The 19,107-nt window shown below is 35.0% G+C and overlaps 1 protein-coding gene across 7 annotated transcripts in view; it reads right to left on the minus strand.

Annotated features, from left to right (window-relative positions):
- Window positions 1-19,107, minus strand: part of LOC139969908 (nucleobindin-2-like) — a 33,049-nt gene that overhangs the window by 13,305 nt on the left and 637 nt on the right. For 5 of the 7 annotated variants that reach the window (XM_071975300.1, XM_071975303.1, XM_071975302.1 and 2 more), the window contains exons 2-10: window positions 18,891-19,039; window positions 14,559-14,666; window positions 14,056-14,179; window positions 12,908-13,014; window positions 9,522-9,707; window positions 8,394-8,543; window positions 6,619-6,705; window positions 4,912-5,001; window positions 2,645-2,809 (exon numbers count right to left, since the gene is read on the minus strand). In XM_071975300.1, coding sequence (XP_071831401.1) covers window positions 2,645-2,809; window positions 4,912-5,001; window positions 6,619-6,705; window positions 8,394-8,543; window positions 9,522-9,707; window positions 12,908-13,014; window positions 14,056-14,179; window positions 14,559-14,666; window positions 18,891-19,028 — 1,155 coding nt within the window. In that variant the 5' untranslated portion in view covers window positions 19,029-19,039. Of the gene's footprint in view, window positions 1-2,644; window positions 2,810-4,911; window positions 5,002-6,618; window positions 6,706-7,363; window positions 7,451-8,393; window positions 8,544-9,521; window positions 9,708-12,166; window positions 12,268-12,907; window positions 13,015-14,055; window positions 14,180-14,558; window positions 14,667-18,890; window positions 19,040-19,107 lie in introns of all 7 variants that reach the window. The other 2 variants (XM_071975301.1, XM_071975299.1) reach the window with 2 other exon arrangements.

Below are 19,107 nucleotides of genomic sequence, written 5' to 3' on the forward strand. Positions count from 1 at the left end.
TCAAGAGGAAATTGCCCAAATACGTTGTAGAAGTCAGCCATTACCCATTCAATGATAGATACTACCCACAGACCAGTTCCGTTCTTATATTTTATTTTATGGATTCTCGATTTGCACTATTTTTTTCCATATCTTGACGGATATATCATTATTCGGTTCAATTTTCTGATATTGTTTTGAAATAGTTGCTAACTTTAATAATGTACCTTGAATCAAACTCAGTGACCTCAGAAATGCCATGTAAATTATCTTGATGGTGTTATTTGACTCTGAAGCGTTGAAAACAGTTAGGTATCAATTCAAAATTAGGATGCTGAGAGGGCTGCAGCCATCGTACAGCCAGGCTGTGTAGGGGGCTGCAGCCATCCTGTAGCCAGGCTGTGTAGGGGGCTGCAGCCATCCTGTAGCCAGGCTGTGTAGGGGGCTGCAGCCATCCTGTAGCCAAGTTGCGTAGTGCTCTGCAGTTTTATACAATAGACACTGCAGGTCTGTAGAGGTGATGCCTATTGTTTGATATTGATTCATCCTAGCTGAGCAGGATCTTGCAGCTGCTGCAGCTCTTCTGTTTGGCACGGTGCGTAAGTGATCTCGGTTAGTTATGTAATGCAATGTAAAGTATTTAATGACTATTTGAGGATAATTATGTTAATTTATCTAGAATATGTTAATTGGTTATAAGGACACCTCACAATACCAACAGTTAGTAACCATGAAGATTTGTTAATTTAATAGGTGTTATTGAAAGAGCATGTCTGACAAACCAGTATTTTCTAGATGATATTACTTTAGTAGGACATTAAAACCAACGTTTATCCATTATGAATATACACAAGTAGTCTAAGGCTGTTTTGTTTTGGGGTTGGGGTGAGGATTGGTGGGATGAAGTGGGGTGGGGTGGGGATGGGGTGTGGTGGAGTTAGGATAACAGGATGTGAGGAAGCAAGGTGGGCAGGAGACATTACATTACCAACACTGTCATCTGCTTTCAGATTGAGACAAAACAACAACAGAAATCATTTAAAGCAAACAAATAAAACAAATAGGACAACATATTCAAAGTGAGAGAAAGATAGAGAAAGCATCTGACAACAAATGATCCATCTACTAGTCTTTAGAAGTTACATCTTCCATTTTCCCATAAAAGATGTTTTGCTGAACTGAATGATGAAATGCTGTCCATTAGGGATGAAAGCATGAGATGGTTGTAGTGACCTTAAATACCTGATTCCCAATTCAAAAGTGTAAGATGAGGGCCTAAGTTACAGTCTGCTCATTTACGTGATAGATTACAAAACTTCACGACTGGATTCCACATTAACTGTGTCAAGAAACATTTATGATTCACATAAACTATATCAAGAAACATTAATGATCCACATTAACTATTGCAAGAAACATGAATCATCTTAAAGACAAAACTTAAAGAGTGTCATTTCAGTGATGAGTGAACAAAACACTTTACTGGCATAATAGAGTGGCAAACTCAACATGTGGACCACAACAGTCATTTAAGGAGGCATAGAAACATGCAGTTTGCAGAGAAAGTACCCACTCGGCTGGGAGGGCCGGGAAGGGGATGAAAGGGGGATGAGAGGCACTCAAGCTAGAGGAAGTGCAGAGAAATGTCCTTGCTGTGATTTATTTGCAGAAATTTATTTTTATGAGGCAGATTTATCGGAGGCAGAATGGTAGAGGGTAAAGACAGCTTTGAGAGGGTGGTGGCGTGATGGCTTGGAACAATTACTGTAAGGTGTAGAAAAAGCCCAAACCATCCAGATCAGATTTTAGCCTAGGCCAGAGGTCACTGATATGCTGTTAGTCTTGGTAGTAACATTTGCACAACATGTTGCAGAAATACTTTTGTGAAATAATTTTGTTACTAATAATCAAGTTCTTAGACAAAATTTTCCAGAGCAGTTTAAAATGGATACCGAGACCCAAGAGTCAAATTTAACACTGCCAGAGAGTAACTATCACCTGAAAAGACAACATTCCTATTTGAACTCTTTCACAGAATTAAGTACTTACATACTAAAGATAACACTACATCCTGGAAATGAGATTTTAAGATCGCATGCTCAACAGATTCTTTTTAGTCACTGTTCTCGTACATCATGTCTAGGACTTTGTGTTCCAAGCATTTTCAGAAGAAAGTAAAGGTTAAAATGATTTAACTATCTTTACAAGGAAAAGTCACTCTGGACAGAACCTAATTCCCTAATATCCAGTCTGATCTCTATAATAAACTTACAGTAGGATTGTGCTCATGTGATCAACCCTTACACTGTGTGAAAGAAAACACAATAAAACTATCATCTGAAAAGAATCTTTCAATTCCCAAACGTTACCATGGAGATGAGATCCTGACGAACAAAGACCTCACATTAACCTGATCCCATTCTCCTGACATCAGGTCTAGGACTTAGTGTTCAGAGCATTTCAGTGGAGAGCAAACAGTTCAACACAAACTTTCAGCCATCTTTTCAAGTACAGTCACCATGGAGACAAACCTAAGTTCTGATGCTGGTCTCAATCCTCTTACATCAGGACTGTGGTCATGTGACTGCACCACCTGATGCAGTATGCATTTAGGAGCTCGAAGTGAGAATGAGTAGGATTAAAATGATAAATTAACAGGGCTTACCTGGTTCATGACAATAGGTTCACCAGCTCCCTGTTCTTTTCTTCTTTGCAAGTAATCTTCGTGTTCTTTCTGTAGCTTCTCCTTCTTTTCTTTTACAATTTCATCGTACATCACCCTATATTCTTCCAACTCTTCCTCCGTGAAGACATCTTTTTGTTGTAAATCCTACAGAATGAACAAAATATCAACCCTGTTTTAAGGAACATCAACAGCAATTCACAATTTTAAGACATTTTTCAAATTTCAGGAAAGAATTCTCCGTCATTGAAAATACCTCACTGTGAGGGCAATTGAGGAACAATCTATGATATAGGAGGATCTTCTTCAAAGGCAAGCTAAAAACGAAAATAGATGAAGGACATGTAAAAAACAAACACATGGACAGACAACTTCATTAAGCCAGAGTGGTTTGCCCATAATCTGTTGTGGCTTCAGTTTGCTTTTGAATAAAAATGATACCAAGATCAAAACATCTACACATGTATCAAGTCATCTAACTTATACATTAATCTACACATCATGTCATCTAACTTATACATTCATCTACACATCAAGCCATCTAACTTATACATTAATCTACACATCATGTCATCTAACTTATACATTAATCTACACATCAAGTCATCTAACTTATACATTCATCTACACATCAAGGGTCATCTAACTTATACATTAATCTACACATCAAGCCATCTAACTTATACATTCATCTACACATCAAGCCATCTAACTTATACATTAATCTACACATCATGTCATCTAACTTATACATTAATCTACACATCAAGTCATCTAACTTATACATTCATCTACACATCAAGGGTCATCTAACTTATACATTAATCTACACATCATGTCATCTAACTTATACATTCATCTACACATCAAGCCATCTAACTTATACATTAATCTACACATCATGTCATCTAACTTATACATTAATCTACACATCAAGCCATCTAACTTATACATTCATCTACACATCAAGGGTCATCTAACTTATACATTAATCTACACATCAAGCCATCTAACTTATACATTAATCTACACATCAAGGGTCATCTAACTTATACATTAATCTGCACATCATGTCATCTAACTTATACATTAATCTACACATCAAGCCATCTAACTTATACATTAATCTACACATCAAGGGTCATCTAACTTATACATTCATCTACACATCAAGGGTCATCTAACTTATACATTAATCTACACATCAAGCCATCTAACTTATACATTAATCTACACATCAAGGGTCATCTAACTTATACATTAATCTGCACATCAAGCCATCTAACTTATACATTAATCTACACATCAAGCCATCTAACTTATACATTAATCTACACATCAAGGGTCATCTAACTTATACATTAATCTACACATCAAGGGTCATCTAACTTATACATTAATCTACACATCAAGTCATCTAACTTATACATTCATCTACACATCAAGGGTCATCTAACTTATACATTAATCTACACATCAAGCCATCTAACTTATACATTAATCTACACATCAAGGGTCATCTAACTTAAACATTAATCTACACATCATGTCATCTAACTTATACATTCATCTACACATCATGTCATCTAACTTATACATTCATCTACACATCATGTCATCTAACTTATACATTCATCTACACATCATGTCATCTAACTTATACATTAATCTACACATCAAGTCATCTAACTTATACAGTAATCCACACATCAAGCCATCTAACTTATACATTAATCCACACATCAAGTCATCTAACTTATACATTCATCTACACATCAAGCCATCTAACTTATACATTCATCTACACATCAAGCCATCTAACTTATACATTAATCTACACATCAAGCCATCTAACTTATACATTAATCTACACATCAAGTCATCTAACTTATACATTCATCTACACATCAAGCCATCTAACTTATACATTCATCTACACATCAAGTCATCTAACTTATACATTAATCTACACATCAAGCCATCTAACTTATACATTCATCTACACATCAAGCCATCTAACTTATACATTCATCTACACATCAAGCCATATATACATTAATATACACATCAAGCCATCTAACTTATACATTCATCTACACATCAAGCCATCTAACTTATACATTCATCTACACAGGCTTTTGGCAGTAGTTGAGCAGTGTTGTTACTGTGTTTTTTTTTTTCTCTCTTAGGTGAAAGGTATGTCAAAGTTTCTAGAAAAGATTGCCTTGACAACGATGCAGTCATCTTACCTCCCAGCCTTCATCCTTTTCAAAAGACTCCTTTTTTGTGGCTGTCAAGAATTCTTCTAAGGTCACTAGTTTGTTGTTATCTGTATCAATCTGTAATAACCGCAAACAATGAAAACTTGATTTACGAGAGGTGTAAGATTGATGAAATACTTCCTATGTGGGAACATGAACTGTGCTGATATCAGGTTTCATGATCCGAATTAGTTTCATGAACCAAGGATATAAGAAAAGGGGTGTGGTGAGCACCCCTTTCACGGACCCAAGGATAAGAAAAGAGATGTGGTGGGACCCCTCTTCATGGACCCAAGGATATAAGAAAAGGGGTGTCGAAAGACCCTATTTCATGGACCCAAGGATATCAGAATGGGATGTGTTGAGGAGGAAAGCTCACATCATAAACATTTTAGGAATACAATTTGTGGTTTCCTAAGGCTTCCTGACAAACTGAATGCTATACTGTCTCTGAGAGGGGGAGTAGAGAAAGGGGGGTGGTGGGAGGAGGGATGGACTTTGCAGCAACATACAATTTTTTGAGTAGCATAATGTCAAATGCAATGAATTTCAACAGAACAGACATCAAAAGTCAAGATAATATCTTCTTCAACTAATTCATAATTCAAATGGAATCTCTTTGTTACTACATTACCATCGGTGCCTACATATGAAATATGTTTGGTGCCCAATGTGATGTCTTTCATACTGAACACATTATGATATCACTACATACAATACGATACCTTTAGTACTGTATATGAAATGATACCCTTGGTGCCATATGTGATATGATATATCTGATAATTTATGTGATGTCATCTCTTTTGCAGTCTATATTTGAAGCTATATAGAGTTTCTCTACCAATGCATGTAAACCTCGAAGCAAAGTTAGCATCCCGTCACAACCACTAAGAAAGGTTAACTTGAAGGGTTCATCACAGTTTGCAAACTAGGCATGAGAGATTGGCTTGTTAGTAAAAGATGGTTCTTATGCCATTCGGCTTCCCTTGAGAAGCATGCAGGGGTAGTAAGATTCAACTGATCTTAGAAGAAGTTGATTTACATCACATTCTATCCTTAAAGGGATATTTCGGTGGCTGAATTTGATTGCTCAATAAAAATGCTGGAAATGTTCTGTATCTTTAGGTTGAAAGCACATAATTGTGTTGGCGAATAATTTTTCAAATTTGGTGGTATTTTGTGAATGCATCTGGCAAATGAGTGAATGATGTCAATCTTTTTGTTTTTCTCTATCTTTAATATTGAAACTATATTCATTCATACTTAGTAAAGATTCCTAAATCCTATTGGTCCATTCAGGTCAGCTGACCGTGGTTAATCCTGTGAGTAATGCACGGTAAAATTACGGGGCATCACTTTAACAAATCTTTGGTTATATGTAACCAAAAATGTTTTGTTTTATGATTTTTCCCCCACACAAATGGTATTGTATGAATGAACGGGGTTAATCAACGGTCTAGCGTGCGTTACTCACATGATTAATGCACTCCGGGTGTTAATGCTATCGCTGGATGCACTCGGTCTCCGCCCTCGTGCATCGCTTGCATTATCCCCCGATCGTGCGTTGATTAACCCCTTATTCTATATATTTACCTACACAGGCATTTTATAGAAGTCAGTTTCTTTATGTTTAACTGTTTTATTTTTCGGCTCTCTCTCTTTGAAATGAAGATACTAGTTTCCCATCTTTACCTCTTTCATGACATGTTCCCTCATACGATAAATTTCTTCAAATTTTTCTTTGGGGTCTGCATCAGTATCTTTATAAATCTCCTCCACCTGAATGAAGAAAATGCAACAACTGAAGAAGAAGAGCCTGGCTTGGACGGTTATAGAAATGAGGAATAAAGAGAGTACTGTAGCACGAAATGATGCAGAGTAGGGTTATCCTAAAGCAACATCAATTATGTTATTTTGTCCTTTTCTTGTCTTGTTTTTGCATGACAAAAGTTGCATTTCTTTTAAAGGTCATTTTTTGAGAAGATGGAAATCGAATAAACCTTGTAATTTCTTGTCATTTGGCCAAGAAAAAAATTAAATTTGTAAAGGAAATGGAAAATGGGCTGTAAACAACAAATTAAAGAATTTCCAAATCATCGCAAACCTTTAAGACCATGTTCACATTCTGCTCTATAAATTTCATGTATAATAAATTTCAGTCAAGAAATTTGAATAAATAAATTTGAATAAATTTCAGTTTCTAATGAGGAATTACACGAAATGCACAGAGACAGAAGTGCCCAAGTCGGGCGAAATGGTCAATTTATTGCCTCAAATAGTTGAGTTTCTTGTCAAGACGACTTACTGGATGTAAGTGTAATTTGCACAAATTGAAATGTTGCTTGTTAGGAATTAGTAACACCTTCACCCTTGGCTACCAGTGATGCTGCTGATGACACTTCAATTCTCCCTACCTCTTTTTGGAGATTCTCCCTACCTCTTTTTGGACATGCTCCCTCATTCGAGCCACCTCTTCCATGATTTCTCGTTGATCTCTGTTGGTGTCTTTGAATATTCTACTGACCTAAAAACACATTCCTTGTCAATCAGTAGACGTGTGTAAACATCATCGAAACCTCTCAAATTTACTCTTGTAAGCAACTAGTCACATGTTACTTCTCAAGCAACATTACCATTATGCACATCTCAGAACACCTACATTGTGTTTTTTCACTCAAAGTAATTTGATCCGTTCATCTACAGAAGTCTCCTTACCTCTATCAAGAACATCTCAATTGTCAACTAAATCGGCCTGGCCACAAACATCACTTCAGGTTCTTACATAGACCTATAATGTCTATGCAACATATCTTACTGTACATATGTTGTATGCTTAAACATTAGATATATTGAAATACACATTGTAAAGCATCAGGCTTCTCCATCAGACCCCCCCCCCCCCTCCCCCAGCACATCTGATATGTGACTAATGCAATGATACAACCTAACAGTATATTATGAGTTTCCACAAGTGTAGGACAAGAAATTTACATTGTGAATGCTATCCAACAAGAGGTTCATTAAAGTGAAATAAAGCCCTCAAATAATTGTCTACAGCAGAATGAAAATGTTTAGTATCGATAAGTATCCAAATAAACACTGTATACCCTAGCTTCTCAACCTTGGTTCCAGCCTACAGTATTTTTAAAATGAGCCATTCCATGAGACAAGTCTTTTTCAACATGTGAATCCAATTCTAGAAAGTACTTGTAAACATTTCTAAACAGAATTTATTGACAAACTAAGGCTCAAGTTAAACCGTGTAATTACAAAATTAATATCAAACTAAATTATTTATGTCGCTGTTGCTAATGGCTGCTACATTCTATGAATATCCAAGACAACTTCTACCTCGACCTTAAAAACAAAAAAATTTGCCTTTCGATCTATCATATCCTATAATTTAAGCCTTGCAATAAGTCTTATCATTTCTAAAATAAATTGATTGAGAGACCAAGGTGACTTACCTCTTTGATAAATAGAGCTTCTAATTCAAAAGAATCTAGTGAACCATCACCGTTTGTGTCGTGGAGCATAAAGAATGTCTTAGGGTTAAAGGTATCTTTCTCTAAATGGTCGGTCTTCTCCCAAACATCTTCAAGTTGAGCTTTGCTTCCCTGGGAAAAATAACATTGAAGAAGAATAATAGCTTCCCTGGGAATTAAACATATGGAGTCGATCGCAAAACTGCTTTGCAGTGTGGGCAAATTGCTATACAAGTTCAAAGATGCATTATAACAGTTTTTGTACTCAGAATCATAGTAATGTATAAGGACAAAGTTCTGATCTTTCAACACTGCTACAAAATTAAACACTACATTTTCCCTGTATTTTTTTCTTTTCTAATGTCGCTTTGTGCGTAAGTGGGGCTTTCTATAATTCACATATGAAAACAACTAGGCCAAATGTCAGAATAATGAAACATACTGTTTCATCCAGGGGAACCCTTAAAAACATCACATATTATAAAGCACATAAAGAGGAATAATAATAATCTGTTAACTTTAAACTGTTTTAAACAAGTATGACAAATTTCATGTCAGCTTCTCAAAGTCTGAATTTTCTAAAAATGTTTTTTTGTAAACTGCTACAATTCATGCTTTCTAGCTGGGTCTCAACGCATCTTTGCAAGAATACTTGCCGATTGAAAAGGTTCTATAAATTATCACTTGACAGCAAATCCTTTTTCCTACAAGCTATCGACCTTAAAGGGTGTGAAGACTTGCCCAAAAAGAAACGTCTAATGCCTGTAATCTGACCTAGTTTCGAATGAGGTGTAACAGAAGTGTAAGACACCACCATCGATCCCAGAAAATACACACACAGCTTGCTACCATCAATAATTAGACACTAGTGTACAATCAGTACATACAGCTACGGTCAATACCAACAGCACAGTGTATAAACCATACAGCGATGGACATCTCAGGTGCAGCTAAAGATAACAAGGTATCACGTTTCATTACTGTCTGCATTTTGTAGCGACACGAACAAAACATTACTTGCAAGCAACGGAAAGTTAACGTTTTCAGATAACCGCACGCGGTTTGGGGCGAGTCTTCAATGCCTTTAAAGATTCATTCCTTCAAACTCACTGGATGTTTCATCTCTTTGTGGTTGTTCTTCGCTTTCTTCGCTTCCTCCCAATTTTTCACCGCTTCTGCTCGAGCCTTTTCGTCCAGCTTGTTCATCTGTTGGCGACGCCTAAGTTCTTTCTCCATCTCATATTTTTTGAAATCTGTTTTTCTTCTTTTGTCTGCTTCTTCTAAGTCAGAGGTTGCCTAAAGAAGTTGTTGCAAAGGATGTGTTTTAATGGGTTTGGTTTTCTATTTTATGATTTTTTTAACATAATATAAGTTATTAATCAAATACAATATGAATTCAATCTGAATAGGAATTTTAATTTAAGAAAACTTTCAATCTCTGGTTAAAATTCTTGTCAGTAATTATGAAGATATACGTTATGGTTTGGCTCTCCATTTAGAAGAATAATGATTATCACAATGCATTTTTGAAGGCACTGAAACAAACAAATGCACTATAGCAACTTAACCTTAACAAAATTAATTTTTGTTTATCAAAATGGCACTGGTTTCATTTTCATATCACTAGAAACATTCTCTGCATTACTATTCAAATATTTCTTCACCCTTTTAGCATTTACATTTTAATAGGTGAAATTTCATATTAATATCTATATGGCCAGTGGACATCACCACAACAATATTCTTCATAATCTAATAAACGTATTCAAAACATCTACTTCCAAGTTTCAACACTTAATTCTAAAGAAAGTATTACAGTACTACTATGGATACCTACCCAATTTGCCCCATGTTAAGTACATTTTGTTGTATGTGAGAACCTCATTCAAATTCTGTTGACATTTTTCGAACAGCTCTGTTCATTTCTAAGATACTGTATGCACATTTGAAGTTTTGATAAATCGGGGAAATTTGTTAAATATTTGCAAACTATGACGTGGAGTGTTGCGCTCATCAAAATTTCTTATTTTAGCAATTAATAAGTTAACCCATAATTACAAGCTCACATGTGTATCATTTGAATAATATGATGTTCCTATTTTCAAAGAAGACAAAATATTTCAAAAATTGCTGTAGGCCCAAAAACCTGTGTTCAGTGTCCTTGAAACAAAGATATAATATAACAGGAAATAAGGCATTCACTCACTCTGCATTATCAATGTACATAATTAGCTAATGTTTATTCATAACTAAAACTAGAATTGAGAAGAGACTTGTGAAATGGTCAATCTCTGATGGATTTTGATTGGAGTTGCAGCTATTCTCATGATTTCTAATGCCTTTTAGAGTGATTAGGACAATGTTGTTAATAAGTGTCCATAGACTTTAAATGTTGCGTTTTCCAGCATTTTTTTGAGAAAATTAAAACTTGCAATATAAAATGACAATTCTCAGCAAAATAAACATTGTTGCAAGGAGAATAAACATGTAAAGACAGAAAATCATGAGAAACACGATAAATTTGGTGAATTTGTTAAAGAAAAAAACAAAACAAGAATAACAATGCAACATACATGCAAACATTACCAACTTACCATGCAACTTACGGTGGAATTGTGAAAATAATTAAAATTGTGAAAATAAAGGGATGACTTTGACCTGTCCCAGAAATTGGTAACAATTTGCTGTCAGTGCAGGCTACAATTTGCAATCATATTTTAATTTTGGGGCAATCAAGAAAGCCTCATCAGGGAAAGCAGCAAATCTAGCAAGTTAGAGGCTGCTAATCTAGCAAATTAGAAGTAATCATTACTGTTACCAATTCCAAATATGCCAGAGTCTTATGCTAGAGAGTTTTTACCAGGACTTTATAGGCACGGTAGAACGAGGTGCTAAGGTTGTGAGGAGACAGGTAAGCTAGGAGCGAAGTAAATTAGAGGTAATCATTACTGTCTCCAATTCAAAATATGCTAGAGAGTCAAATAATGGCCACTGATACGTCATGTTCCAAATTTCCTTGCTCAGTTTTTGCTATTTTTTTATATTAACACTAAGAAGCAAACCGGCAGTTAATGCACCTTCTTGAGTTTCAGTTCATTATTTGATATGCAGCATTTTGAAGACAAGCAAAAGGTCTTTTTTTCAATGACATGAACGAATAAATATATTAATTATACCTTTGGACTACTCCCAGCATGGTTAATATACAAAATGCAGTCAAATAATATAAAATGAAAATGGATGCATGTTGTATAAAGAAAAAAGTATCATAAACATAAATAAGTTGAAACATGTTTAAAATGCCTGCTTTTTCTTATTTTGTTCTTCTTTTTTTTAGGGGGAGGGGGGAGGGGTTCTTCTTTTTTTTAGGGGGAGGGGGAGGGGGAGGGGGGCACAGGGTGCCTGCTACTTAAATCTATGAGCTCTGTCAAAAATCCTTTATTTTTTTCTCTTATTCCTTTTCTTTTCAAGCTGCTTATTATGTGTGTAAAGTATCAGCCTTTTACATGAAAAAGACCATAATATGGAACCCCCCTTCCCTCTCCCCTCCTCACCATCTCCACTATATTACCGTACATGGTACAAGCAAGGAAGTTTAAGAAATACTTGCTTCTTCTCTTACGGATGGACAGACAAACTAACAAGCTCCACTGACAAAGGTATCTTTCAGCAAAACTAGAGAATATTTCTGTTCACATTGAGGACACTTGGAAGCTGCACCAAGGTAAAGGATGAGCAACGTATTTAATTTATACCTTCTCAAATAGCTTTTGAAAATCATCTGGTCTGAAAGAGGAGAGGTCTTCTGGATCAACGTGGGCAATAAGATTTGAAAGGAAGGCTTCTTCAATGTGATCTGAAAATGGTTAGTAAACAATGATTGCAACAGAATGGAAAGAGGGAATCAAATTAATTTAACCAGCAAAACAAACACCCTCAGTCACCATGGTAGCCAAAAAAAAATTAAATAAATTCTGTAGAAAAAAAAAAGGGAACCGCAACCAATTCCAAAGCAGCAAGATAATTTGCAGATTAGAGCAGGATTTTGCCTCCCAGTGCATGCTGGATTATCAGTTCTAGTTTACACAAAGATGTTGACAATGTGGCTTTTAGTTAGTCCATTACTTGTGTATTAGCTACCCTTCAGTAGTGCACAGGACACACTGTGCACAACCAGAGAAGGTAATTAATTCATCAAACAAAAAACCAAATTAGGTTTATTTGGGCCATTACTCAGTACTGCATTATCAAGAACTAATTTTTTTAATTTCTTTTTTTTTTTTGAGGGGAGGGGGGGGGGGAAGGTGTTTGCAGGCAAACTTAGAACAAAGGCAAAAGATAACAATGCGATACAAAAGAATAAATGCAGGACCATGAAGGGGCAGTGTAAATAAGAACCAAAAGGGGTTAGGCATGCAAGTACACTGTGTAACTAGCTGAGAAGATGCAAACAGACAACTGAAACATAAAATTCTGTTCCATCGTACATGACCAACCTTATGTAGAAGTTTTTCAAAGTCCTTAGGTCCAAAGGCATTAGTGTTGGCTGGATCAATATGCCCTATCAAATTATCCACAAATTTACTGTCTAATGTTCTAGCACCTGAGGAGAAATATTACGATATCATAGAAACTTTTTAATTTAGGTTCGGAAATGGTCTTGGCATTATATAGGCAAATGGGTATTAATCTCTTAAAACCTTCAGTCATAAAACTGACTTAAAACAGCTATCACTGATGTAGAACAGCAGGTTTCACAGAATTAGAAGTTATCACTGATCATTAGACTGTTCCTTCAGCCATATAAATGAGTTCTCTGTTAATGAAAGTTTACATATATCACCAAATAAAAATGTTTCTTAAGTTTGAACCAATTGCTGGTTTAAAATATATATATTTGCTTAATTCCACACAGTTAGAGGGAATGATTTATCCTGAATTCCATAGCAAAATGTTATGCTATCTCAATTCGCTACCGGTAATTGGCTAAAAAATTGTAAACAGCCCAAGTTTTTCTCCACTTTCATGATAGATTAATAAATAAATCTTTAACATATATGTAAAAAGAGAACGAATCTATAATAGTACATTACACAAGATAAAAAATATGGTATCTACAATTTCAATTTTCAAATTCTTCAATTTCAATTTTCATATATCAAATTCTTCAATTTCAACTTGATAATGCAAAGGAGATTTGAAAGAACACTGCACTGAAGCTGGATTATGGCTGATTTTTTTGAAAGGTTGATGTATCTACAAACCCACACCCACACTATAACATTCAGAACAAACTGAATATTCAATATGCAGAGGAGTAGATGTTTATTCATTAACTTTAACTTACATACTAAATGAGTATGTGGTGGCATAGAAACACTTGGCAAGTGGTTTTATTGTCTTTTAGGCTTGGATTTATTCTCCTCTAAATTATAAAACCCCATAATAGAGTCCTAACCTTGTGGGTCCAAGGTAAACTGATACCTCCCCCACCCCCACCTCCCCTCCAAACCCCACCCATCCATTAGTGCTCAGTGCTTTGACAAACATTTATTTGGACATCTCTGTGTACAAGTCATTCCACTTAGTGTACTGAGCAATTAATAGCAAAATGATAGTTTTTGTTTGATCCATCTAAACTTACCACCGGTATCCATTCTCTTTCGGGCAATATTTCTTAGCCTCTGTATTTCTAATCTCTTCAATTCATCAAGTTCTGTTCGTATATTATGATCCAACCAGTTTATTTCTTCTCCCATCTTGCCAGCCTGTTTGTGGGGGAAAAATAGTAGATAAATGAACAAATGTATGGTTGCAAACATTTATGATGCTATAGTTGCATACTGACAAACTTTGTTATTTTTTATTTTTCCAACTTGGGATGCATTAACATAAGAATACACTACACTGGTATAAACTGTTAACTTCACATCCCCTTAGATAAAGTTAGATACATATATCTTATTCAAGGTCAAAACAAAAATACCAAAATCATAAAGTGAAAAAAAAAAAAAAGGTTGTCAGCTTGACCATTTGCAATATACAAATTTGCATGCAAATTTCACAAGGATGGTTAAATTTATTATTCTTCTTTCATTTGTCAATAACAAATTTTCCTCCAGAGGACCAATTGTTTGCAGGAAGTACCTTTAAGTCATCCATGGTCATTCCTTCAAGTTTCTCCCTCATGCTTGGATCCGTCTCTAGCACCTGAATAACTTGTTCCAAGTACTTCTCGTATTCTAGACCAGTTTGCTGAAAGAGACAAGCACACACGTTCAGTAATAATTATCTCGCAAACCAAGAAAAAGTTTACAAAATTTCAACAAACAATTTTACAACAATCACAGACACCATAATGTAACAAAATTATGGCTTTCTTTAGACGTAGCCCATACTTTTGCTTTGATATTACCAAATGATGTTATTTATTGCTTTATACAGTACAGCACTTTTGATTAATCCAAAGTAGACAATTCATTGTGAAACTGTGAACGGCTGAATGCAATAAGGGCGTGTGTACTTCTGCAGTCTATGCTACATTAATATGAATATATGTCTAGCAAACTTTATATCCATTTTGCAAAGTTGAATTTTCTTGCTATGCAATATCAGACACATTCTTTCATTTAAAACTATGAAAGATGGCCTTAGTGTTTGTGTTTTCCATTCCTAGCTTTATGTACACTGAAATTATATTGATGCAAAATAATGATTTTTACATCCAACAAGTAAACTATAACCTAGGCAACACCTGGAGTAATGATCAACATGCACAGCTCATTTATTGTATACTATCACTAATATATACACATATTTAAACAATATGAATAATTAACTTATTTGTTTTGTAAGAAGTACTTGTTTGAATAAATTCGCAGCAGTAGGCACATAACAACATGCACAGCTCATTTAGTGTATATACTGTACAATCACTTATATACACATATTTAAACGATATGAATAATAAACTTGTTTTGTAACAAGTTAATTGTTTGAATGAATTCACAGCAGTAGGCACATAACGATGCATTACTGTGGTCTGAGTTATGATGTGGCACTGCGTTCGTAAACTAACACATACATTTATATACCACATTATTACTGCAGTGTGGTTATCTTGTGTTAGTGTCAGGCTATTAGCTACTGTAGGTGTTGGCTTGATCAGGTTCAAACTAGCAATAAATTATATCAAACACCAGGCAACTTTTCTATGCTGTTGTCTTCCATAAAAACGCTTCTATTCATCATTCCCTGTGCTATTGAGAATAATTTTCTCCACTTTCTAATATGACATATTATTTAACTATGGATCCATTGAGCATTTCACGCTGTTGTCATCTATGACAACCTTCTACTCTTCATTTCCTATGCTACGAGCATTATTCTCCATTATTTACTAATACAAAATTTCTTACGACTTCCTTCATTTTTGATGCTGTTGTCATATATACATGGAACATTCCTACTTTTCATTTCATGTACCAATGATTATTATTTCCCATAGCTTAATATGATATATTATTTGACTATTCTATCCATTGAGCATTTGATGCTGTTGTTATGTATATATAAAACGCTTGTATTCTTCATATCCTGTAAAAAATGTATTCCTTGACTAGATGCTATCCATCTAGCATTTACTGCCATAGTCATTCATGAAAACCTATAAATCATTTCCTCTACTTAAGTACTGCACATTGTGTTTCATTATTTAATATATAATTTTGTTTGAATATTCAAAAGGTCTGTGTCACATCAGGTCATCCATTATTACTGTATGATTCAGATATGTTTGTTTTAACAAAGACAGAGAAGCTTGAAAAAGATTACACCTGGCAACAAAGTGAACAGCAATTAAACTTGACAGAATTCACCAAAGAGCAGATTATTAATTCATAGAAAAGATATTTTTCTGACTCAAGTTTTGGAATCTCAGTTTCAGCGATTGGTCCCAGAATGAAGAAGTTTAGGAGAAAGATGAAAGAGAATGGATATGTCAGAGAGGCTAAATTTTCAATAAACTTTTCAAGAAAAAAGTCAAAAGAAAAGAGATAATGAATTGCATTGTACCTGCTTTATAAATAAAGAAACAAAACAGATTGTAAGATTTCTAAGCAAAGCAGAAATGAAAAGAAAGAATCGGAATAGTTGTAATGATTACTGGCAAAGAAAGGTGGATAGGAGAGTCCAGGTGTAGAATTCTGGTGTTAAAAAACGTTCAGTAAATTATGGCAACACTCCTAGGGTTTCGGGGATATTAGGCTACACAAATAAATCAAAAGTTGATGAAAACAGACATCTGAAAGGATGAACTGGAAATAGTATCACAATGAAATGATTTACAAATTTTCCTGTCCAGTTAGACCACAAAGTTACAAACAGACTTTAGTAATTTACAACATGTTTAACTGATGAATATCTGGAGGCAGAGACAGTTTATTCCTTATAAAGTGCAATAGATGAGAAAATGTGAACTGTGTCAATGAAAAAGTTGTCATAGATAGCACAGGAAAAAAAAATCCAGAAGAAAATGGTAGGGGAATGTAGATAACGGTATCACTACCAAGTCAGTCGGTGAAGTCTCCTGCTTGGTAATATTGCTGCTGAAAAGGGTGTTACACAAGGCATACAGTCATATTGCTCTCAATACTGTATGAGAAGAGGGGGGAAATGTTCTTTCAGAAGAGAAATAAGGTTTTTATTTATGGAGGAATGTTTTAGGGAATGTAAACAATGGTATCCAGAACAAGTCAGTTAGTAGAGTCTCCTGCTTGGTAATGTTGCTGCTGAAACAATATTTACAAGGTTGATAAATCAACATTGTTTATATTATGAAGCTGATTCTTGCCTTGAAAACTGGTTTCTTAATAGAAACAATTAAATTTGATGCACTGCGTTATCTTGCCTTGAAAGATGTCAATCAGTCCAGTCCACTTTGTGCTGACCGATCAAAGGTCATATCAAACAATCCTTCATGCACATTCACCACCTGTCATGTTTGAAGCTAATGATCTCATTCCATTCTTAATGCAATATAGTCTACTGTACTGTAAGGGACCTTCTCAGTATATATACATTATGGGTACAATCAATTCAATCTATGATTTTCTATTGATTTTGAACTGATTTACATCTTTGCATATAACCTTTGCCCTCAGTTGAGAGTAGTATCCCATGAATAATATACAGTTCACTTTCTTCTTAAATGCAGTAAGTTGAGCTGCTTCAAAACTTTGGTCTTATTTATCTTGACCTAACCCCAAAACATGTGAGATTGTGATGTGTTATTCAAGGGTGATGTAAAAACCTTGGTAGGAATTGACATAACCCATGGATATGTGCATCACCAAGCTGAATTAAGAAGTCAAGAAGAAGTCGATGTATGTTACAGCTCAGAGGGGTAACATATTCTCCACTACCAGTGCAAGTCTTTCCCAGTTTGCAGAAAAGGCAAATGTTTATTAAAGAAAGGAGAATGTATAAATTTATACCAAAAATTGTAAGAATGTCAGCAATGATATTACCTGCATCATTTGTTAAACTTACAGACAAGTCCTTTAGATTTTGCTAAAATTTGAAAAATTAAAATATATTAATATTCGAGTAGAATGACATGGTAAGGTAAGGGATTAAACAAAAGGAACACTTTCTAGGATTAATGCTCTGAAATAAAGATCCAATCAAGCTAATAAAGATACCAGTTTTTAATTTTTCCATATCAGTCAGTATGTATTTAAATGCTAAAACTGTAATGTCTTGAAGGGGTTCTCAACAGGCAACTCGCTGGCCCAATCTGGGATGCAAAGACTTTAGACCATCCCACAGAAAGTATCAGCCCACAATGTTGCACTATTCGGGCATGCCAGCCCTTAGGCTGGAACACATATCAACCTACCCTCCACAAATTTACTATAGGGCCGGCTATAGCTATGGTGAGACTTTGCTTCTCTCCTCTTATCACTTCACCAAAACCAATGTTTCTACTTCAGCTTTGATACTACTTCATTTGTATTCCCAGAGGTTTATGGTGAAGTACTTCATCAGAGGTCAACTCCAAATTTATTACTCTCTTTGGTGAATGTTTGCAAACTGTGCATGCAGTACTATCTGGTTATGCGATATTATTGTAGTTATCTAAAACATTGGGTTTGTGGCTACTGGTCATATTTTCCTCAAGTCTTGATAATTAAGCTTGGTTTTAGAGGGTTGTATATCTTGTTAAAGTATTACCTGTGATGCCAAATGTTATATCTAGTCTTGTATTCTTCTCTGGTACATCTGGCAGCTGTTGTGAACGGTTGTTTTAAAAGCAATTGCTAATTTTTTCTGTGGTATAGTATTGCTGAGTACTTGTAATGTACAATTGAAAAGGCTTTAAGGATTACATTATAATGAACTTAAGATTAATTTTCAATTTTAATGATATTTTCATAATTGTTCGATAAAAGTATTAAATTAAAGGTTAAGTGTTCTTACAGGTCCATCCATCAGAGAGTCAGGGGGTAAGGCTTCCACATCTGTCTCTTCCTCCTCACTTTGTTTGGGGTTGAGAGGAGCAAAACTGGCTGCATGGATCCAAACCACAAGTATTAATAACAGCTCTGTGAACCTCATCGTGGAAAAATCTATAGTAAATAGAGTGTAAAAAGAATTTTATTTCTTTTCAATGATACAAACAACTGCAAGTATTGGT

This window comes from Apostichopus japonicus, chromosome 7 (genome assembly GCF_037975245.1).
Source record: "Apostichopus japonicus isolate 1M-3 chromosome 7, ASM3797524v1, whole genome shotgun sequence".
Classification (NCBI taxonomy): domain Eukaryota; kingdom Metazoa; phylum Echinodermata; class Holothuroidea; order Aspidochirotida; family Stichopodidae; genus Apostichopus; species Apostichopus japonicus.